Below are 24,347 nucleotides of genomic sequence, written 5' to 3'. Positions count from 1 at the left end.
ACATCGAGTCCACGGTACCCGTTGTGATTACACACATCGGGAGCAAGCTGGCAGCGGCACCCATTTGTGCCCCCTACCCGGAAATGCAGGATCACGTATGTATATGTACATGTGATCTTGCGCACAGTGTCCGCCCTGTAGCAGTAAAACTGCTAGAGGCCAGCCCGCAAGTGCTTAAAATATGGTGTAGGTGGAGTCAGAGATGACACTAGTTTTCTCTCTGTTGCATCTGCATCCAAGGTTTTTTTTTTACTTTACAGGTATTAGCAATTACATTTGATATATTGAATACTGATTTAGATTTAAACTAAGCATTTGTGTGAGTTTCTTAGTATATGCAATCAATCAGCACATGGTTTCCTATCACCATAGTATTCAGCAATAAGAGGAAATGGGGGGGGGGTGTTATTTATTCACCCAGATGTGTGACTATAGTCCCGTGGGTTGCAAAGATAAGAAAAACGAGTAACTTAAGTGCCTAGAAGGGAACTGAAACTGAGCATGCTCCATAGAAGACGCCAGCTGGTCTACACAATCTCAGCCTGCAGTGGGGTGAATATGGGAGGGACAGCTGAAGGCAGGATCAACCAGGTATATTCCATTCTACACCAATCAAATTCAAATGCTTTGGTGGCTTTGTGAGTATGAACACTCTGTTATATAGCATGTAAAAAGAGTTTTTCATAGTATGGGTTTAACCGCTTCCCCACCGCCGTACGCCAAATGACATCCTCGGCTTTGAGCGGGGATGTCTGAATGATGCTTGTAGCTACAGGCATCATTCAGATATCGTCTTTTACAGCCGGCGAATCTGTGCACCATAAGAACGATAACGGCTGTTCCTCCACTTGATCGTTCTTACGGGAGGCAAGGGGACGCCCCCCCCGCCGACCTCCGATGCCTTTACCGACTCACCACTACAATTGGTGAGTCGGACACAGGATCCGCCGGCCCCGGATGTTGAGCATAGAGATTTCCGGCGGACTGGATGGTCGCCGGAGTCTCTATGATCGTTCGGAGGCCGGGCGCGATGTTATGACCTCACGCCCGCCCTTTGTATTAAAAAAAAAAGCCACTTCGGCTGGGAAGCAGTGATCTTTTGTTTTTTATTTCAGGCTTCCCAGCCTAGAGGTGAGATATGGGGTCAATAAGACCCCACATCTCACTGTAAAGAGGACCTGTCATGCCATATTCCTATTACAAGGGATGTTTACATTCCTTGTAATAGAAATAAAAGTGTTCAAAAAAATTTTTTGGGGGAAAAAAAAAAAAGTGTCAAGCTAAAATAAAGTAAAATTAATTAAAATTTTTTTTTTTTTTTTAAAAGCGCCCCTGTCCCCGTGAGCTCGCACGCAGAAGCGAACGCATAAGTCCCGCCCACATATGAAAACGGTGTTCAAACCACACATGTGAGGTATCGCCACGAACGTTAGAGCGAGAGCAATAATTTTGGCCCTAGACCTCCTCTGTAACTCAAAACATGTAACCAGTAAAAATGTTTAAAGCGTTGCCTAAGGGGATTTTTAAGTAGCGAAGTTTGGCGCCATTCCACGAGCGTGTGCAATTTTGAAGCGTGACATGTTAGATATCTATTTACTCGGCGTAACTTCATTTTTCACATTATGCAAAAACATTGGGCTAACTTTATGGTTTTGTTTTTTTTTTTTTTAAAGCACAAAACTGTTTTTTTCCCCAAAAAAATGCATTTGAAAAATACCGTGCGAGATAAAAAGTTGCAATGACCGCCATTGTATTCTCTAGGGTCTTTGCTAAAAAAAAAACATATATAATTTTGGGGGTTCTATGTAATTTTCTAGCAAAAAAAATTATGATTTTTACATGTAGGAGAGAAATGTCAGAATTGGCCTGGTAGGCAAGTGGTTAATGAGAATTTATTCAATAAGGAATCGCCCGTTTACGATTGCTCATACCTCATTAAATCACAAATTGAGGTGTGTAAGGCCACCTTTACACAGGGAGGCATTTTTTATTTTTTTTTGTAGTTCACAGATAATAGCTGATAACACTGTTTGATATAGCAGTTCAGTGCACAGGAATTTACAAGGACATGCATTTTTAGCAGAAACAGCAAGAAAACAAATGCACATCAGGACTGGTATGCTACAGTATATTACATTTTTATTCTTGAGTTTAGATATACTTTAAAATGTTCTACTTTCAATAAAATTAAAAAACCCCAAAACCTATGCCTTCACCATAAAAACCAATGACGCTGTGAGGCCCAGGGCTGAACGTGCACCAAAGATGCAGTGTCCAGTATGGACATAAAAATGCAGGTCAATTAGAAATCCCATTAAATGTGCAGATCAATACATGTTTAAATGTTTTGTTTTCAAAAGGACATACAGAATTTTTGTATGATGGACAGGAAGAATGAAATAAATGATAAAAGGCACGCATGCATGCATGCATCATTGTTTTTAAGCACATTTACACCATCAAATATTTTTACACCCCTGAATGCTTCTCCCCCTCACAGTAATAACGAATTAAAAAAAAAAAAAAAAATCCTACACTTTGTTGAAAGCGCTACCTGTGCTATCGTGTGATCCAGCATCACTTTCTTTAGAATGGGCCACAAGACCGTTTCTTCGCAAGGAGAGGTTGGCAACTCCATGTTTGCGTAAGAGATGGCGCTCACAATTAGATTTGGTAGAAAAGAAGGCATCGCATTGTGCACAGGGATAGGGTTTCTGACCTGGAGCAGGAAACAAAGTATTTAGTTGACCTAATGGTTTACTTAATCTGATGGTTTCTTCAAAATCAAAACAATGCAGAGAAACAGATCCCACGATGGGAGGTACCAGATGATATGGAGATAGATAAATGCACTATCTAGTAATTTTATAGAAATAACTTGACACATAAGTCAGGAGTTTTGTGGGTTGAAGCAAAAGAGGAGGGAGAAGGGAGGGCAACAATACCCTTTAGAACAAGAGAGCCTCTCTAGCCGGGACACAAAAGCAGCATTATGAAAACCCACTCTGCTTTAATCTGTTTTGAGTTGTTCGTTTTGCTGCTAATTAACAGCTAAATCTTCATTAGGAGATCACATAGACCAGTCCTTACTTCCAAGCTGTCATGTGATCACACTTTGCCTAATTACATGGATATCCATGTCTCCCTTTGTACTGCAGGAATGAGGCAAATCTCCTTTCTGTCAAATCACAATCTTTCGGGATACAATAGTACCAATCACACAGACTCCAGACTGACCTATGCCTCTTCTAAACAGAACTATTATGTCATGCTGCATTATGGGTTATATTTTATTCAATTGGGATTGTTCGCGTTTCAGAGATTTTTTTTATTTGAATATACTCTAAGTCTTTAATGTTTATGTTACTATGTATTGTATGGGTAATCTTTCATATGAATATGTGATGTGGGTTGTATGCACTATTTCAAATATTTTTTAATAATCAAGATTATTATTATAACTTGGACTATCTCTCTAAGTTTATACTTTACAAGAGTCTCCCGCCCTACCATGCAAATTGAGAACCAAATTAAATAAATAATAAATATCACAAATCATTGCTGCAGCTGTTGTCATGTGTTCCCACACTAAAAATTGCACTAAAAATATCATTTGCATAGAAGTGGATGTTGCACTGCATTTTGGAGTTGGCACTTTATATTTTGTTTTTTAGTCACACGGATTTATTATTCATGCATTTGAAAGTGATTTATATGCTATGTATATGGGTTAGTTTTGCTTGATTGCGCTGAGTTTTATATATCTCTCTAAGTGTGCTGTGGACACATTTTGTGAAAGCTAGAACAAAGTACGAAACGCTCATATGGTACCAGAATTTTGGTAATCCTAATCACCTAATGTAAGCATCGTTATTTGTCTTGAGGCCTGTTCACACGTTGATGAAACAGAACATGTGTATGCATTCCCAAACGCATAAAGAGTAGTGCATGCACTTCTTTTCAAAGAGCCAAACTGCATTGTACTGCGGTGCCAAGCGATTTGGTGCCTGTATATGCACTGCATATGGGGCGTTGCTCCTTCACTGTCCAGTCAGCAGGCTGTGAAGCTGGATGTGGAGAGGAGGAGTCAGGGCACAGGAGCCAGACCGAGAAGGAGGCCGAGAGCCCCAGACTATCCCACACATCCCTAGGCGGAGCTGCTGCTGTGCCGGGGAGGATAGTGACCGCACTGTACGCTCTATTATCATTGCTGCCTGTCTTCTGAGCACATACTCCATCCTCCTCACTCTCCCTTCATAACGTTATTCGAGCGCTGTGCAGTGCTGCTGCCTAATCCAGGGAAGCTGGAATGGCAATGTGCGGACCATCTCTGTAAGAATCCTGGCCACCTTGAGGATTATGCCAAGGGAAGTGTGGTGACCCCAATGCAATTTGAATGGGCTCTTTGTGACCATTTGGTCATGTATAGTAAGAATCCTGGTCACCTCGAGGATTATGCCAAGGGAAGTGTGGTGACCCCAATGCAATTTGAATTGGCCCTTTGTGACCATATGGTCATGTTTAACTGGTAAGCGTGTATTTTTACCATTGAGGTGTTGGCTTCTGATGCACAGATTTTCCATTATATTGGTGGTGGAGAACCAACTTTGATGCTCTGGCTTTGATATGAACTTCTGATAAGAGGACTTTCTGACATGTGGACTTTTTTTCTGCTTTTTTTTTTTTTTATTGCTCATGGTTTTTTTTTAAAATGCATTTCGTATGCCATATGTATATATTTACATGTGGGTGAAGTAGAGCGTTTTAGCGCAGCTCAGAATATTGTAGATGGTCATGTGTTTCACCCATATCATTGACCAAAACTCTACTGCTGCAGTGGAGGTTGAGGATCTCACTAAAAAGATTATTTCATGACATGGCTAACAGATTTTTTTTAACATACATATACAAATCTTTTATTGGAATAAACTAAGATTACTATGCAGGCTGCCATTGTCATCATTGCACACAGATGTAAATACAGACATATGGGTGGGCGGGAGCTTCTGAGTTTGGGATATTTTGCCCTTACACGAGTACCCGTAAATACAAGGTCCAGCATTTACAGGCATATACTTGTGTACTGTGCATTATGTCAATACAGACCTAAGGGCAGAAGTACACATCAGGTGGGGTTCACGGGCACTGTAAATACAGGCATATGTTATACTATACACCCATACACCTGTATTTAGGTTCATGAGCCCTAAATATGCCAGCTGTCTCTGACTTTAGTATGTTTACTGTAACTGGCAGGGAACAAGAAATTAAAGCAGAACTAAACCCTCCTACCCTTTTAACTGAAGATGGAGCCACCTTGGCCTATATTTACATCTGCAGTGGCCATGGTGCTGCATGTGACCAGCTATTACACCAGTCATTTGAAGGTATGAAAGATTAGCTGAGAGCACACTGCCTACTGTGATAGTTTGGTAAACCAGTAAAAGCGGGACCTTAAAAGAGAAGCATAGCCAAAGCTATTTTGGCTATACTTCTCCTATGGGTCGCAGTTCGTTCCCCACTCCTGTGACCTGTTTTCAGCCGACAACGGGCTGAAGTCCGCTGATGTCACAGAGCTGGTCCAGGCGCTAAAAAAAGATCCCGACCATATGGTTGGGACCTGCCCAGAAGCCTGGACTGGTAGCCTCTCAGCAATCGGCCAAGAGCTTGAGTACGCCCCCCTACAGCCCATTGTGCCAGTGAGCGCTGGAGGGGCAGAGCAGAGAGCCGGTGACTGACAGTCATGGCTTTCTCCTCAGAAAGAGAACAGAACAATTGAGGTGTTTGATCGCTCAGTTCTCTGTGCAGAACCAGCGGGGAATCGATACTGCATCCACCTAGGTGAGTATCATTTTTAATTTTACCCAAAACCCATTCTTTTAAGCTGCTAATTAAAAAGATGTGAACAGGAAGGCTCTTTTTTTTGCTAAGAGACATGCAAGGTCTCTTCTCTAATAAAAGAAACCTACCTGCCTGCTTAGTACAGGTTAAAGTTCATGACTGCCAAAGTAAAAGAGTCACTATATTTTGGGTGCTTAATTTAAACAGCATGCCTAAGAAACATTGTAGCAGTCTAGAATCTCTTACCTGTGTGAGTGAGCATATGTCTCTGGAGGGAGCTGGCCCAGGGGAAAACACGAGGACAGTAAGGGCAAGTTATTTTTTGTAAGGAGTTTGAGTAAGAGTTTCTCTTTCCTCTTTTTTCTTCACCACTATCTCTCTCATCCTCACTGGTGCCATTTTTGTCCATAGCATCTTTAATGTGATCAGTGGATTGCAGATAAGGGCTGAATTTGTTAGTGTCAGTTGTGGCCAACATTTTCTCAACACTTGCAAACTCACCACTTGATTCCAGGTCGACACCAGCAGTCACTACACCAGCAGTCACTTTAGGTTTATTTTTTGTTCCTTTCTTTCTGCCCCTTTTCTTTGCTCCTATGACTAAAGCAGCAGCTGTACGGACATCAGCTGGGCTTACAGAATTTCTACTACTTTGAGAAGCATCGCTGGAAACCATGGGTTCTTTCTGATGGATTGTCGCATTGGAAGCCACAGATTTGTCAGTGGCTGATGAGTTGTTGGCAGCAACTTGAGAAGTGGGTGTTAAATCTGTTTTCAGTAAAGTAGAAGCAGAAGATACAGAAGAAATGATCTGTGCAAGGGAAGCCAGGGGTGGTAGTTCTTTAGAAACTGATGGCTTTGGCAAGAGAGGAGGTGGCTTAGGCCTCAAAGGACGAAGGATAGTTGCACTTCCAAGAACAGCAGGGGAAATGACTGGGACAGTCAAATGCACAGGGGTTTTCACTGGTTTGGAATGTGTAATAGCTGCAGCTTTCTCTAGAATTTCATTGGCACTTAAGGGAAATGGGCATGGCTCGCAATTGTACTGTTGGCCAATGGGGCCACTTACTTGCTCTTGTGTCTTTGCTTGCACTTGTGAGTTATCTTTGTCCTTTTTTGAATATTTGGGCATGGACAGGTCAATGGGTTCCATAGAGGAATCATAAGAGGCGAGAGACAAGTCGTAGATGTGCTCCTCCTTCACTTGTTGGAACCCAGTAGGGTTCTTGTTCTTTTGAGAAAAGTCCAAGGGCTCATCAAGCTCCATAGGAAAACTGGCAGTAGGTTCAAGTTTAAAAGTAGATACCCCTCCCTGAAGAAATCCATTTTGTGGTTCCACATAAGATGTGGTTGCTTTCCGCTCAAGGTAAGTGCTTTCCTCCAAAAGTGGAGTGTCTGATCTAGTTTGCTCTGGACTACAGGCTGCACATAATAAAACATGGTTCTCTATTTCTTTCTCTTGTACATGCTGGTGCTGTTTAAGAATGTGGTGAATGCAGTTTCTTTTGGCAGAAAAGGCAGTGCCGCACTCTTTGCACTGAAACGGTTTCTTTTTCTGAAAGTTGGTGTGACTCCTCATATGTATATGAAGGGCACGATAGCTTTTTAAGTCCTCTCCACAGCATTTGCAAACAGTGTCTGGAGAACAGACAGCATCAACCATTTCAGATTTGTTTGTAGATACATAGTCAATGTTTTTTTCTATATCTTTTCTGGTGACTTTTAAATGCTTTTTACGCAGGTGTCGCTCGCAGTTTGCTTTAACAGTAAAAGGGTACTGACAGATTTTACATACGTATGGCCTCTCACCACTGTGTGTTCGAAGATGTCGTATCAGTGCTGCTTTGTCAGCTGCAATATAATCACAGATATTACACTGATAAGGCGATATCCCCAAGTGAGTACGTATATGAGCCCTCAATACACCGGAGAATGTAAATACCTGATCACAGAAACTGCAAGGATACAATACTTTTTTAGCTTGGGTTGGTTTCTTGCCATTTGATCCAGGAATATTTGATTTCAAATCTCCTTCAACTCCTTCTTGTTTGATCTTTGCCTCCAAATCCAAAGGCAAAAAGGCTTCTATAATACTGTCCTGTTCTAGTTGAGTCTTCAGATCTTGCTGACTCACCGATTCGGAGGTGGTTACTTGGGAATTCTGAGCAGAGGAACTGTAAGTCACTCCGGATCTGGATTGCAAATATACAGCGCTTGTGGAAGATTCCACAGTATTTTTTATTAATCTTATTGGTGGGGGAGGAAGGCTTGGGCTGATACAGCCTGGAGAGGCCTGCTGGTTTGCAACTACAGATGGCGGTGTTGAGGCAGCAACAACCGTACGAGGGGTCACTGGTGGCTTTGGCTTAAGAGGTGGCATATATTTGAAAGCAGCAGGAGAAGTTTTAGACAAAGGTGGAAGACTGATCTGAGAAGATGCAGAAGTAGCCATCTTTAATATTTGCTGAATATCAGCTAGTTCTCCAGAGATTGGTTTTACTACAATACTGTTGTCAGGCTGTACAGTAAAGCCCTTTTGAAAAGGCTGCAGAGAAAGCAATTTTAAGTTCTCTCTTGTTGGTGGCAGTACTGCAAAACGTCCACCCATAGAGGATGCTTCTATGGGGGACAACTTCAGCACGGTTGTGCTGCTACCAAGCTCACGAGGTAGGCTGCTCTTTATAGCTTCTATATGCGTGCCATGGGCACTTTCCAGTGAATTGTCCTCCTCACTGTCTGGCTTTGTGTCTTTGGTGTGCTGCAGACCCAGGGCTTCCATGAAAGTTTTCTTGTCTTCACTATCCTCAAACGAGTCTTCGGTTTTGTGCTCATTAGCTACCTGATCTTCTTTGTGGCTTTCCATGTGCAGTTTGAGAGCAGATGGCATTGGAAATGCCTTGTTGCAGGAGTCGCAGATAAAACTGTGCAATTCACTGATGCATCTACGCAAGTTGGTTTCACACCATACCTAGGACACAGGCAAAAAGACAACTCAATATTGTGTTTAAAACAAAAAAATACTATACTGTATAGACTAAAGTGTGTATATGGTACAATCATTTGCATACACACATTGATTTTACATTAACGTTCAGAAACATATTTATATCTAGAAATAGAATGTCCTACTCTGGCTGTGGATGGGTTAATGTCTATCTGGGTCTAAGGGCAGACCAGTATTTTTTTCTTTTTGTCCACATGCCATCTAAAGCCTTGTGAACTGGGGATTAGGATGATAAGCCCTTTACTGCTATAGAAACCCAAAGAGCATTGCATGTCTTGCTGTGATACACCGCATCTAGCCCTTTGCACAAAACACACAGCTGACCATCTTCTTTTGTTCTCCATTTTTAAATAGCAGCTTAGTGCAGGAGCAGCAGTATATCTAAGACATGCCCCTCCCAAAGATTAACTTTATTCCTGATGCCCAAGCAATTAGTTATAATTACTTGGGAATAAAATTGATTTAAACCAATCCAGCCTGGATCTAAGGTATGAACTGCTTACAGTCCAATGAATGACAGATGGTTTGAATGAATCTGACTTTAGGACTTGCTGTCAAAGTTGCACATGGCAGTCTGTCTCAGTGCCCTCTGCTGTCACTGTATAAGAGAAGTGCTCCAAGTAACAGAACAGCCTGAATAAAGCTAAGTAACAGAACAGCCTGTATGAAGCTTATAAATGATCTATTTTGTATTATGAAAACATAATACATAGCATAATAGTATATTCGGCATAGCATTCATAAAAACTCCTTGAATTTTGTAAATCTAACATAAAATGTGGCTGCATTTAAAGCTCCACTCCAGACAGGAAAGTTCAAAGTTGATTCAATTATGCATTTATTAAACATCCAGTAAAAATTGGATTTATCTTTAAACTGGTTTCATGCAACACAGCAGTACTCTAGACTGAAAGAGAAAGAAGCAGCGCTGTTAGTCAGTAAGGCTCCACTGCATTGCATAGTGCTGTCAATCTAACAATAGAAAAGAGCAGAAGAGCAGAGAGATTCCTTTATTTGTGTAGTGATGCTCCTTTACAGTCCTTGTGCAGTGATGCTCCTTTACTGTTCAGTCAGCAGACAAAGGTGGGTCGGTGACCAAGCAGTACAGCTAAACTGCAGTGGATAATATTGTGATGTCACCAACCTGGCTATAATGTCTGGAAAGAGTGCCTCAAACCAAAAATCACTGAACAAAATTACTATTAGTTTAAAAGGTAACTAAAACGTTTACATACACACATTTTAGCTAATGAATGCAACTCTAACACTCATATATGTGATCCTATTATACACATATATAATTGCCTTTGTACTCACTAAGATAATGTGTAAAAATATAGGGATTGTTCTTCAATATGACAATATCACTGAGGAACACCAAGCTATGGTAATGTGGCTATGCCCTTTAAAACATGGATATAAAAAGGAGTACACTTAGTAGCCCACAATTTATGATTTTCTGAAAGACTTGATTCCCTAAATGTATTTGATGCCATGTTTACTCCCTCTGCAGGCAGTATGTACATTATAATTCCTGGATGAACTATACAGGTAGTAAAATTAGCTTTATAATCTATAAAGGATGGGTAGTTTTATTATGTGGCTTGTTCAAAGTATTGACCTTGATCTTCTACAATTCTGATATTACGCTGAACAAATATTCAGCCTCAAACTGTTAATAACAAATCAGGAAAATATTGATGGGTATGTCGGAGTTTAAAGTCTACTCATTCTAGTGATAAGCAAATTATAGCTTTTGCTATTGCTTTAAAGCATTTCTGGCCATTCAGTTATACCCTGGCGACTTTACCTGAGAAATGATAGGGAACTTATTGCAAGAGAAGTCCGTAAAGCCCAAATCGTTAAAGCCTGCAGGGATGGAAGGGTTGTTTTGAATAAAAGGCTTCCCTGTAGGGTCTCTGGGGAGTAGCTTGTGGATTGCAGCATTGTGGCGCAGTAGACCCCGATGGGTGCGAAATGAAACGCAGCAAATGTCACACCTGGAAAGTCGGAGAGAAAATAAAATGGTCATATTATGTCTGTGCTTGGGAGTTAAAGAAGTAATCACATTTTATTTAAACTGTATTACTACAATTAAATCCCTGTACACACATCAAATTAAGCTATATGTTTCAATAGACCTTTGACTACAGAAGTATAGAGAACACACCACTGCTAACCTCCTTCTGAAATGCTAGTTGCCTGGCTGTTAACAAAAAAATTAGATTTTTGTGATTCAAATCGGATTTTTTTTTTTTTATTTAAAAATCACATTTTTTTTTTTTTTTTTTTTTTTTTTTTTTATATAAATCAGATTTTTTTGATTTTTATCAAATTTATTTTAATAAAATGCTTTTGGAGTAAAAATCTATCTAAAGATAGTTTTCTATTTAAGATACATTAATAATTTAGTTTATTCAGCATGAAATGGAGCTTAGTTATGTAGCATGAGGCTGTATATTCTGCAATATTTACATTTTTGGTAAACTCATTCAATGAATCTAAGCTCTGCAAGCTGAGAAAACATGCACTGCATTGATGCATTCACACAATTTCACAGTAACCATGAGATAAAAAAAAAAATCAGGAATATTCCTTTATTCCATTGTTTTGCAAATCTATGTACACTACAAACTGTATGATTGAATTGGTTCTGATATTTTACTTACCTGGCAGCTTATTATTCTAAATAGGAAACATTCATTTTGTTTGCAAATATTTAAGATTCTAACTACCAGCAAGAATAAGTACTTCCATTTAAAGAGCACCTGTCATTTCAGGTCCATCATGGCAGTGCCCGTTAGCGGGCATCCACTCACCTGCTGCCGCCACATCCCTCACCTTGTTGTGTCACTGCGCATCACCAGCCGTCCCATTAAAGTGAATGGGACTGTCGGTGAGTCAACAGCGGGTCAGAGGAGGAGCCACTGCAGGACAGAGATGACAGTTGCTCTTTAAAAATTATGATATAAAATCGAGTTGATTTAAATCAAATCCACCCTGACTGGCTGCCTCTGGCTTCAAAGATTCATTGACCAGACCAAGTATCCCCTGAAGTCATATATGTTCTGGGGGAGCAACTCAAAATATTGAAGCCAGAAGATCAAGAAGTAGGCCAGGCAACAAACATTTTCAGAAGGAGAGATCTGCAACGGGAGCCCTCATTTAGCTCTTGACAGGTTTTCTGTATTTTCTGAGCCAACTGGGTCTTAATACAGCCGGAGCTCAGTGTATCTGCAATAAATGCTCCTTGTTTGTACTCCTGTGTACAAAGGAGGAAATACAGTTTCATTTTTGATTTCATATTACATGTGCTTGGAATCTTCTCTATTTTACATGCTATAAAGTAGAATGCAAGGATTACTTTGAAAGACCTTATTTTTTTCTGAGCAACCTGTTGATAACACAGATGGGTTACGCAGATGTGCTTCGTCAAAGCTTGCTGTCGAGGGTCATGTTCAGTGAACTGCTATTTTCACATGCTTCTATAGTGTGTTATATTACTTTAATAAGCTAGGCTTCACTGCTATAGTTGGCAGCAAGTCAGGTAGTCGGCCTCCTAGACCACAGGACTATCTATTTTTGGAGTGCATAAACCAGGCCTAACTGAAAAGTAAACAAGCAGACCTTTTCATAGCATCATAATGTACCACTAAGATCTGCAGGCCAAAATAGCTTACATTGCTCTACACCTGAATAATTAAAACGAGAGAGTGAATTTATGCTTCCGAAAATTATGCAAATAGCCAAGCATGCTGCACAAATTGGTTTATAATTCAAAATTAAGGGTGTTATGATATTTATGCTCTAAATAACTGTTACAATGCGACACCATTGCTATCAGGAATTAAACTCCTCTCTCTTTAAAAACAGATGACATGAAGAAAAATAGACGGGGTTTTTTGCTGCAACTAGTACTACTAGTTCTGTTACATGCCTTCTCTATCAGCACCACCCCCATCCCCCAAGACTAAAAGCAGCATCATGATTGGAGTTCTCTTTCCCATAAGGGGTGCTACAAAAGGAAAACAAATCCTTGCCAAACATACAGGCTTGTAATAAAAACCTTTCAGGCCGGCACTCAACACCTGTTGACTTGTCTTCAAACTCAGAAGGCCAAACTGCAGACCAGCATGGAAAGACATCAGGGAGAAACATTTGGAAACGTCCTTGTCACAAAGACGCTTTACTTCTAGCCAACAATACCCAACAAGTCTCCCTGCATCTTGTCTTTAATCTGCTCTTCAATGATCAGGCAGGTCGCAGCAAATCCATCCCAATGTCTTACAGGCAGCCAAGTGCTCGGCATTTTAGCTAGCACATTATCTACTAATCCATATGCCTCTTAACCTACCTAAATAAGTAATAATGGCAAAAACAAGTATTTGTTGTTCCTAGAGTAAGGTTTATGAACATTATGATGCTTAAAAGAAATGGGATTTGCTCAGATTTAAACTGAATAAGTTCAATATATATTTTACAAGTGTGCTAGCTGACTGCATTATGTCTTGTTTAAGTAATTATGTGGGTGGTCCCAATGGTCTAGGCTGGGATGATCCTTTGACACAGTCTGTGACATCAAAGTGTGCCGCTTCCTACAGGGTATCCCAGTGGCTCCAATTCCTCTGGAGTCTGCAGTTTAGTTCAGAGCAATGTGACAGTGGGGGTTATTTACTAAAGGCAAATCCACTTTGCACTACAAGTGCAAACTACAAATGCAAAGTGCTCTTGAAATTGCACCGAAAGTGCACTTGGAAGGGCAGTCCAAGGAAAAGAAAAAACAGCATTTTTGCTTGCACATGATTGGATGATAAAATCAGCAGAGCCTCCCCTCATTTCAGATCTTCCCCTCAGATTTACAGCGACTGCACTTCCAAGTGCACTTTAGACTTCTAGTACAAAGTGGATTTGCCTTTAGTGAATAACCCCCAGTGTGATATTATCCTAAACTCTATAGAATCTTTAATACTGCGTGACCCAGAAATAAAATGTATCAAAGTCACGGATACCACCCACTCTTTCTTTGGGCGAATTAAAAAAAAAAAAAAAAAAAATCATTAGAAAAATCACTGTCCATTTATTTGCAATTTTTTGTGCCTTATTTTCAGAATTGTTCTCCAGGATTTGTGTATCTGGTCTACCCATTTTGTTAAATTTGTGTTAATACTTTATAAAATTTCCCTGGCTGCCATGGAGGAGCTGCCAACAAAGTCCCTGTGATGACGGACAAAATAGCCACAGTATAAAAAAATGTAAAAATAAAACTTAGGACGTAGCGGTGCATACAATGAGTTTTTTTTTTATCCCACTCTAGATTGCTGGAATATGTGTTCTTGAGCTGTAAAGGTGAGTTATTTGAACTATAGGTCAATTTATTACATAAAGTATGTGTATTGTGGTCCTCCAAAGTAAGTTAACATAAGATTTGGTTTGCATGTTTCTGAATGAACACAAGGAAAAGCCTTTCCACGGTTTGTAAACAGTACATAACATAATAATAATAAAAAAGAAATCCATGTAATCACATTAAATGACATCAATAAAGATGTGAAATGAAGCCAAAGCTCCAAGAGGGATATGCACACCTATTTTACATACTTTTCACATGTACATTCTAGATAAGTATATAGAGAAAAGGGAAGCAGGAATCAGGAAAATGACTTTAAGGCTGAATCCACACTGCTCTGTTGCAAAAACGTGTTTTTCCGCCACGTTTCTGGTTGCCCGACAATCAGCCTGCACCCGTGAAAAAAAATGTATGTGACTTAAAAACGCACCAAAAAAACGCAACTGCAGGTGGGTTTTTTATTCATTTCAATGGGAAGGTGCGTTGTTGGTGTGTGTTTTTTTAGCGCACCAAACACACACCAAAAATGCAGCACGCAGGACTTTTAAAAACGCAACTGACTGCTGTAAAGAGTTCCATAGGATTTAATGGTCACGCATTTTTCTTTGTACAGCAAAAACAGAATTCTTAATGTTTATTTTTATCAGGCATTCATTTTTTTCTTTTTTTTTTTGGAAGCACCTGTCCTAATTGGCAACATTGTGCACTGGAAATGAGCTCCAGTGCGGGTGGTACAGAATGACAAATAACCCCCCCCCCCACAACATTTTATTTATCTTTCTAATCCGTATTAGACAGCAACAGTGGAATGAAAACATCTGTGGCCTCTTGTGGATTTAGAAGACAATTAATGATCTAATTAACTTTATAGTACAGACGTACGGTCCCCAGGTGCTACAATTTAACACCCGTTTAGCTCTTCCACAGGGCAATTCTAATACTCTGAAGGCCAGGGTGTCATTTCATTAATACTGTGTACACTACAAGACCCGTAAGAAGCACAATTCCCAGGGGAAACAGGAAAAGCTATACAAGAGGCTTCTTTTGTATGTCAATTATCAAATCACAAGAGATGGGCTATTTACTTCCATTCCCACTTGCCTATTCTACTTTGCTTCCACCTCCTGTGTTTGAATGGGAGACATCTCCCTGGTCTCTGTGAACTGACATCAAACAGCTGCACTGCATTCAGCTGCTAGAAGGCAAAGGCAACACAAGCCGGGCAGCTCTCTCAGTACTGACACGGCTGGCACTCTGAATTTCCAGTCGCAGAGCCAGAAAAGTATAGAACACGGCTCGAAATCTCTGCTCCCTCCCACTGCGAGCAGCACTGGGCTCTTCCAGCAGCTCTCCAGCGTCATCACATTATTCAACAGGAGGAGAGCCAGAACTAAAATTGTATAGGTTTTTGGTAACAAACTAGAATGCCTAGCAGTTTTTACCCTTTGCCAAAAGATTTTTTCATTTCTTTCTGAAGCGAGTATACATTGGGGAATCACAGAATCTGGTGCAGCTGTACATAGTAACCAATCAGCTTCTAGGTTTTAGCCCTTGTTCACACTGGAGCGACTCGTCATACGATTTGACAAGTCAAATCGCATGACAAGTTGCACCCTATTGCCAGCAATCGCACGGTTTAAATCAGAGCAAAGCTGACTTTGCGGTGCCGCATTGATTTGAAAAAGTAGTTCCTGCACTACTTTTGGCGATTTCTGATGTGACTTGCATAGATATCTGTGCATGAAGCCGCACGGCTTTGAAATTTTGTACAATTTCAGATGAAGTTGCAGGATTTCAAAGCCAGTCAATGTGAATGAGGGCTTATTGTCAAAGCTTAAATTGAACAAGCTGAAGATAGAAGCCGATTGGTTACAATGCATAGCTGCACCAGATTCTGGACCAGTTTGGGGCAAATTCATACTGCCCCTCTGAAATCGCAGAGCAGCCAATTGACCGCTCTGGCCCTCTGCGTTGCTGCTACACTAGGGGGCAGTGTGATGCATGATTAATCGCAATTGTTTTCCCTGCAGTGACAGACGTTTTACAATGCGATAAAACGTCTGTCACTGCATATAGTGTGAACTGGTCCTTTGTAAATCTCTCCCATTGAGTTCATTCTGCAAGTCTGCCTTTGGCTCCATGCAAACTGGGCTTAAAAAAAAAAAAAAAACGTCTGTTCTCTTGGGAGTAAAAAACGCTCATATAGAGCATTTCTTGTACAAAGTCTAGACGAGTTTAGAAGAGTTTTACGTTTTTTCTGTCAGTGAGCTCCAATAAGAAACACGAACCAGGTTTTTTTTTTTCCTGGCTTCTAAACGTTGAACTCAAAATATGCCTGTAAACGTTCTAATGTGCATGGACACATAGGATAACACTGAGTTGCTTCTACAGGCAGAACTCAAAACTCCTGTAGAAGCAACGTTTTTTAAGCCAGTGTGCATGGAGCCTAAAAGTAATCAAGCTTTTCCCTTCTTTTTACACCCCACAAATCCGTTCTGGAGGGGTAGCTCTTTGTGCTTAATGAATGCTTCTTAGAAGTCGAAACACTGCATTAGGCAGCACTGTGGTGACATGGGAGGCGAAGAGTGGTACTGAATAAAAGATAAACGCACCACAACCCACCTCCATGCAGCGTTGTGGTGTGAACAGGGCATATAAAAAAACAAGGTCTAGGTGCCCTTGCTTGAGCCTGCATTGATCTGTGCAGCTCAACGTGTGAATGGGCCCTAGGGTTGAAACAGGGATTACAGTAAAACCTTGGATTGCAGCATAATTCGTTCCAGAAACATGCTTGTAATCCAAAGCACTTGTCTATCAAAGCAAATTTACCGATAAGAAATAATGGAAACTCAAATGATTTGTTCCACAACCATTTATTCATAAGTCCTTCAGTTTATAGGCCATAGAAAAAGATTATAGCAATGTGACCAGGTCGTGTAACCATAAAATGTCCATCCACAAATAGAAGCCTCCACAAGGGGATTAGAAGCAAAATCCAACAGGAGCTACAGAGTATAAGGCCCCTTTCACACGATCGGACCGTTCAGGTCCGCCTGTCAGTTTTGACGGCGGACCTGAACGGGCGCTCCATGTTAGTCTATGGAGCGTCGGATGTCAGCGGAGACATGTCCGCTGACATCCGACCCGGTCCGATCCGCTGAAGAGCAGACGGATGGCCCTACGTCCAGGTCCGTCGCTGGCGGATCGGATCGGGGGAGATCTGACGAAAACGGACACGCTGTCCGTTTTCGTCCGATCCCTCCATAGGCGGCAGCGGCGCCTGACAAGCCCCTCCCCGCTCAGTGAGCAGAGAGGGACCTGTCATCCGCCGGCTCAGCGGAGATCAACGGACAGATCTCCCGCTGAGCCGGCGGACCGAGGCGGGCTCCGTAGAAACGGAGTCCGCCTCGTGTGAAAGGGGCCTTAAAGAGAAGAGAGGCACCTCTAAGTGTAGCAATATGTTGCTAAATGTTGTACCTTCATTAAATGTAACCATATTGCTACACTTAGAGGCGCCTCTCCTCTTTTATGCTCAGTTGTGACATGACACTACTTGTATATCAAGACATCGCTTGTATATCAAGTCAAAATTTATAAAAAAATAAATAAATATTTGCTTGTCTTGCAAAACGCTCTCAAACCAAGTTACTCTCAAACCAAGGTTTTACTGTATGGCTAAACAAGATTACTATGGACATGAATGAAGCTTTTCATACATCAGCTGTACAGAATATATTGATTTTAATGTGCAAACTAACAGACTTGGGCTGAGGAAAAAAAAAAAAAAAAAAACAGTAAAGCACAACCACTGTGTATCACTACTAACAGGGAAGCATTCTGCAAATGAAAATTATAGCTGTCTGAGAAGACAGAATTACCAACTATAAAATAGAAAAAAAAATGACAAAACATGAGCAGACATTTACAAGATTATGTACATTAGGCTGACAACACTGTAACTTATTTTAAAAAAGACTGGAGAATCCCTATAAGTGAACTCCTAAATCTCATACCATCTGAAAGACTCTTCTATGGCTATCAGTCATCAACGTGTCTGCACACTGCGTAAATGTAAAAAAGCTCTGACAGGTCTCTTACTACTGAGCACCTTCATCCTAAAGAGAGTGAAACGAATGTCTGAACAATCGTGTGCAAAAAGGCATTGCCACTTCATGTGAAAGCTTCTTCTGTCATCTTCCAGTATAAAAATACATATGCAAGAACGTTCATCAAAAACATGCATGCACACATACCTCCCTCTACTCCCAAATCTAAAACCATATCATTAGGGCTTCCTATTTTAAGGCTGCTGGTTATAGATTGGGCAGATTGCCACTCACATTCCAGACGCAGTGTTGCTGTTTTGGTCTGACCCATGCTCAGGGATCTAATAAGACTCCAACACAAGCCACGCATCCCAAGCACATACACATAAGGCAAGGTGTAGGATACAAAAACCAACGTTCACTGCAAGGGAGTAATGAGTAAACTCAAAAAGAAAGAGCAAAAAGTGCTATTTTTTATGTACCTTGAGCAGGACTGTCAAAAATGTTAGACTACACTACAACTATTGTTTAGTAAAGCAAACTGACTGCGAGTAACAGGCCAAAAAATAGCTACAAGGAGACTAGTGGTGTACACACTACACTCCAGTATCACATTTCATTTGCAGGGATTATAGTCATACAAATAGAATGACTGAGGGTGGAGAACAACTCAACAACCAATCAGAAAAGAGTACATGGAAAACCAAAATAATATTTCTGGAGTCCCGGTGTCTGCAGCGACGTTTTCACTGTCGGGGACAAGTCAAGTTAGAGCGGTGCCTAAGGCTTTAAACTTGAAATCCTTCCATCTGTGGTGGATGCCTGAATTTCAGATATGGGTGTTCCTAATTCATTACCTGGAGACACTTAAGGCCAGTATTAGCCTGATCAGTACCAAAAAAATAATGCAAGCAGATGATGACTGTACAATCTACTTATGCTGTTTACTATGGATAGAATACAAAAGACTTTCACATCACCATCAGCACTATCTGTCCTTATCTGTAACATACTATAAGCAATAATATTACAGATCTCACAGCAGCATAAAGTTAAATAGTAAATATAGGGCATTTATGAATAAATCATCCATCACATTCATTCACCAGCTAACTATGGTTGTAAATTATAATACATTGACACCTCTGCATTTTGCCAACATTAAACATTTTGGAACATTAAAGCAAATCCTGCTATCTGCATCTCACCTTCAGTTTTCAGCAAAACAATCCTCCATTGGGATGAATGGCAATGCATGTAAAACACTGGGCTATAATTACACTGCAGGTGTATTGTTATGTAGAATGGGAAAAACCAGAGAAGTGAATATTCACCAGCCAAACAATAAATGCAAACTAAACTAGCTGACATACAGAAGGATTGTGCTATAATGTAATACTTCACTGAATATTTCAATCAATAGTGAAGGATAACGTCTATTGTAACGTTGAACAGCCATTATTAGGGATGATCTTTAACGTGTGCTGGACCTAGTTCGAACCCACGTGAGCGAGCCTGCTCGGAAGCTGTCACTTACCAATCATCTGTGGCCCAAACATTCCCCACCCCGTTGACACACATATACATGCTCTTGTAGATGTTCAGCTGCAGGGCAAAGAATGCCCTGGCAGCAAATGACGGGTCCAGTACAGGTGACAGTTTCCTAGCTGGCTCGCTCTTGTGTGTTCAAACTCAGGTCCGAGCATGCCCGTTCTCATCCCTAGTCATTTTTCATATACTGATAGAACCATTATATCACATTTTACTACTAAGGCTGAACAGTTTGTATTCTATTTTTTTCCTTTAATGTTTCAGAAACTAGTGCTGACTCTTTACCCTGTAAGCTACTGCCACTGTGCTGCAAAACACCAACATAAGGAGACATAACCAGCATTAACATTCTACACCCTTCATGTTAAAATGACAGGCCCACTTTAATTGCATATTTCCAGCTAATATCAGACGTGAAAGAGAGCATTATAAATTATGAACTGCTGACTGCAGACCCACTGAGAGACAACTTACTTTAAAGAAGCTTCTGGATGCATCTCCATGTGAGTGTCCAGAGACGATTTGCATGGAAATTCTTTACTGCATATTGGGCAGGGAATGAGATCTTCTGCCTTTTTCAATGGTTCAACTTGCTGAATTTCTTCAACCACCTTTAGGGAAAAAACCACATGGGGTATTAGCCAAACCGCCCTTCCCCCACATCCCTGTACAGATATATATTTTTGAATAAAGGTGTGAGCTACTGGCAGCATCTGCCCCACTCTACCCATCCAGTCTACACTGCAACTCTTGGAAAATGTTTTGCTCTGACGGGTCTGACTGGATTTGCACATCGAACCACTTTGTTTACGGGTAGCCTAAAGCTGGCCATCCATGTGTCAGTTTTTGCGAAACTAAAAAAAAAAACTGACACATTCAACGTGGATGGGGGAATTCTTTCCACTGAGTCATTGTATTCTGTTGATGGGGAGACTCTCCCACTGTCAGAATGTGGCCAATTGCATGTGGCGCCGATCGAGCGAAAATATGCCAACAGGGCAGAAGTCAATAAGTAGGTCGACTTTTGTTTTGTGAACACACATGGATTGAAATTTGTCTGGTTAAGCAACCATGTATGGCCAGAGGGGTTGTAAACCTTTGTGTTTTCTTCACCTTAATGCATCCTATGCATTAAGGTGAAAAAACACCTGGCAGTGACTGGCCCCCCCAGCCCCCGTTTTACTTACCTGAGCCCTGGAACTTGACCCGGCGGGAACAAGCTGTCTCTCTGTTCGGGGTTCTTGGCTCTTGATTGCTGTCAATCAAATCTAATGACGCAGGCGCCGAGGCCAAGTTATACATTCGGCGGCTATGGATGCCAAACGCTGGACTTGGGAGCGCGCCCGCAAGGTAACCCCCTCGGAAGAGCGCTTCTCCTAGGGGGTTATCTGATGAGGGGAGGAGCCGCGTGAGCCGCCAGGGGACCCCAGAAGACGAGGTTCGGGGCCACTGATGTGTTTGTTATTTAAAAAAAAAAAACGAACCCTTACAATCACTTTAAGGCTAACCATGCACGATGTCTGAACAAGTGAAATCTAATAGATTTTTCCATCCATGCTAAACAGTGTGGATGGAGGAATTTCCCCTGCTGGCTAAGGTATTTTGACAACCAGCACCTGCGCCTGTCAGGAAACCAAACAAGTGAGTACATCCAAATAGATGCACTCACTGTTTCACCAACAATTTTCCACCTGGCTCCTATTTTTTAAAGCCAGGTGGTGCCAACTAGGCCTGAATTTCAGCTAATAAATAAAATATGAGTAAAGAAATGGCAAGGTAATTGTGTTTGGCAACAACTTTTGGAATTCAGAGAGGTCCTAAGGGGTAAACAATGTTACCTCACAATTGTATGACTTTAAATAGAACATAAACAATCAAACTTGGCTGGGGGTTTAGCACCACACATCCATCATTGCTAACATATTCATAAAGGTTATCAAACATTTTGAAAATCTCCTATGTATGCTTCTCTGATAAATAGGGAACCTGGCAGAGCATTAACCACCTTGCATGATGACCATACATGTTTTTCGATTCATGATCAATTAAATTTCTGTCCAATCTATCCAGCTAGGAATATTCAATCTATAGTCCACAGCGCAGTTAAATGATATACCACACAAGGGAAAGTTGATGTCAATCGAAAGCTGAAAGATACAATTGTAAGTTATTGATCCCATCTCTGTTTCAACCATGCAAACTCCTAATCGATTCAAATTCATGACCTAAGAATCTCAGTGCTGCCAATTGATGCAAAACGCATGAGAAGTTATGGCCATTCAGTTGTTAGCCGATTCAACCAAATCACACATCGATCAGAAAATAAAATGAGGGTGTATGGCCACCATGTGACCTTAAAGCTCCTGGACCCAAACCACCCCTGTTGTAACTGTACAACATACAGAATTTGCAAAAAAATTGAAGAACAGAATATGGAATGGTTTTGTACATTTTGTTGCCAAGAATAAGCAATCCAAATGTCAAAATATTCACATAAATACTGGCATCTAAAGATCCACATTAGAAGTACTCGATTTAGAAACTAGAAGTCACCTTTTTTGCTGGAGGTGTGTCCTCCTTCTCAATTTCCTCCTCAGGATTTGATTTTCTTTTGGATGTCATTCGCCTCCTTTTTTGAGGGGATTGTGGGCTTGTAGTTACTGCAGCATTTGGGTCCTTTTCATGAATCTTCATGTGTCTAAAAGGGCATCACAAGAATATTTCATTAAATCTAAATAAGTAAAAAACATATTTTTGGGTGCATTATATTTTATACAGCAATTAATATCTATATAACGTAAACTGTAACATGCCATTTTCTTTGAGAAAATGCTCACACTACTAAATGAACTATTTGGGGCCCTCAAAGGATGATTCACTCATAAGGGAATGTCATTGTAATTTGCTTAATATGGCCATGCTGCATTAATAAAAGGAAAATCAAGACCTATACATCTTCATTGCATGATGACTTAAATCTGTACACAAGCCTTCAAAATGCGAGTAACTCTTAATAAGAAAATAAAATGGTTAAAACAAGACGCTAGTTTCAGCCCCCAAACAGAAAAGCTGGCCATGTTTCCAGAGATTTGAGTAAGAAAGGGAAGTGAGCAGGCAGTGTGCCTTGTGAACAGAAAGCAGACATTTCCAGTCAGATATCTTCCCAGCAAGTCTCCTTATTTGGCATTGCTCTGGTTTTAGCTCTGCACTCGCCAAATCCCAGCCACTCCATACACATAATACCGTTATGGAGATGAGGGCAACTAGGCCAAACTGCTCAGGGGAAAACAGTAGCTGGGATTGTAGGGACGATAGATGATCCATGTCATTCCACACCAAATAAAAAAGATCTGGTTTTAAGTCTCACAAACCAAATCTGCCATAGGTCTGGTTAGCAAAGTATTACACAGTTTATTAAAACAAGTAGGCCCCCGTTCACACCTTTGCTTCAGAATGCTCTAAAATGCAGGTGTCATCAGAGGCAGAGTTATTTTTATTATACAGGATTTATATAGCGCCAACAGTTTGCGCAGCTCTTGAGGGCAGACAGTACAGTTACAATACAATTCAATACAGGAGGAATCAGAGGGCCCTGAGTTAGGGCACTTGCACGCTGGTCCGCTTCAAAACTGGCAGTAAAACGCCTGTGTGTTAATGAAGCATTTTTGTAGCGATGCGGTGCGTTTTTTTTTTTTTTAGTTCCCCAAACATGCTCCAAAGTTGCAGGATTTTTTTTTCACCTCAACAGAAGCACACCGCCCCAGTGTTAAAACATTCATTGATTTTCAAAGGGAAGCATTTTTCTTGAGCTTTTCAGGCGCTTTTTTAAATGCAAAAAGCGCTTAAAAAACTCCTCAGTGTGAAAGAGGTTAATGACATCACATGACATTAACCTTAAAAAAAAACAAAAACAAAAAAAAAAAAACACATGAAAACTGATGAAATAGTACATGTGTAAAACGTGCATCGATACACACTGAAAAAAAAACAAACAAAAACAAAAAACACAGCATTAAAAAAAAAAAGGAAACAGGAAACGCAAAGATGGGAACCTATCCTTAAAATTCTAGGCACCATCCAAAGTGTAACTCCAGTCCCAACTTTTTTTTTTTATTTTTTAGTTTTGCTGGACATGTTATTACTTGAACAAGAAATGAGGGAAATCTCCCAGCGAATATAATTCAGACAAAGCTAAGCCTTACTTTTGGAACAGTTTTTGGTTCCCCAAAACAAGCACGTTCTATATTCTGATTAATACCTTACTGCTAAAGATCATCAATAAGGCACACAACTATAAAATATTCCCTATTCCCAATGTTGGGAGCTTTCAAAAAACAGGGACAGAACTCCAGACAAAATAAAACAGCAAGTAAGGAAATCTCAAATCTGACAAAGGTTCCAATTCTTCCTCATTCCATAAAAGAATAGTAGTTTTATTGTCCATGTTCCCACCAGGGAGATTCTGCTTACATCCTATCCTGACAACCATAAAAAGGTAATCTCTCCAATGGGTACACAGGCAGCGATCAAAACCTGGCAGGGGTTCTAACCCTATCAC

At 40.7% G+C, this 24,347-nt stretch overlaps 1 protein-coding gene across 4 annotated transcripts in view; it reads right to left on the bottom strand.

The window, feature by feature from the left end:
* RREB1 (ras responsive element binding protein 1) overlaps positions 1–24,347 on the bottom strand; it is a 127,832-nt gene that overhangs the window by 5,506 nt on the left and 97,979 nt on the right. For 3 of the 4 annotated variants that reach the window (XM_073631006.1, XM_073631007.1, XM_073631008.1), the window contains 5 exons: positions 22,343–22,487; positions 20,264–20,400; positions 10,656–10,845; positions 6,088–8,809; positions 2,555–2,719 (listed from right to left, as the gene is read on the bottom strand). In XM_073631006.1, coding sequence (XP_073487107.1) covers positions 2,555–2,719; positions 6,088–8,809; positions 10,656–10,845; positions 20,264–20,400; positions 22,343–22,487 — 3,359 coding nt within the window. The remainder of the gene's footprint in view (positions 1–2,554; positions 2,720–6,087; positions 8,810–10,655; positions 10,846–20,263; positions 20,401–22,342; positions 22,488–24,347) is intronic. The other variant, XM_073631010.1, reaches the window with a different exon arrangement.

The sequence above is a fragment of the Aquarana catesbeiana genome, linkage group LG05 (assembly GCF_042186555.1).
Source record: "Aquarana catesbeiana isolate 2022-GZ linkage group LG05, ASM4218655v1, whole genome shotgun sequence".
Taxonomy (NCBI): Eukaryota; Metazoa; Chordata; class Amphibia; order Anura; family Ranidae; genus Aquarana; species Aquarana catesbeiana.
The sequence above is the reverse complement of the archived record's forward strand: the minus strand, read 5'-3'. Positions and strand labels throughout refer to the sequence as shown.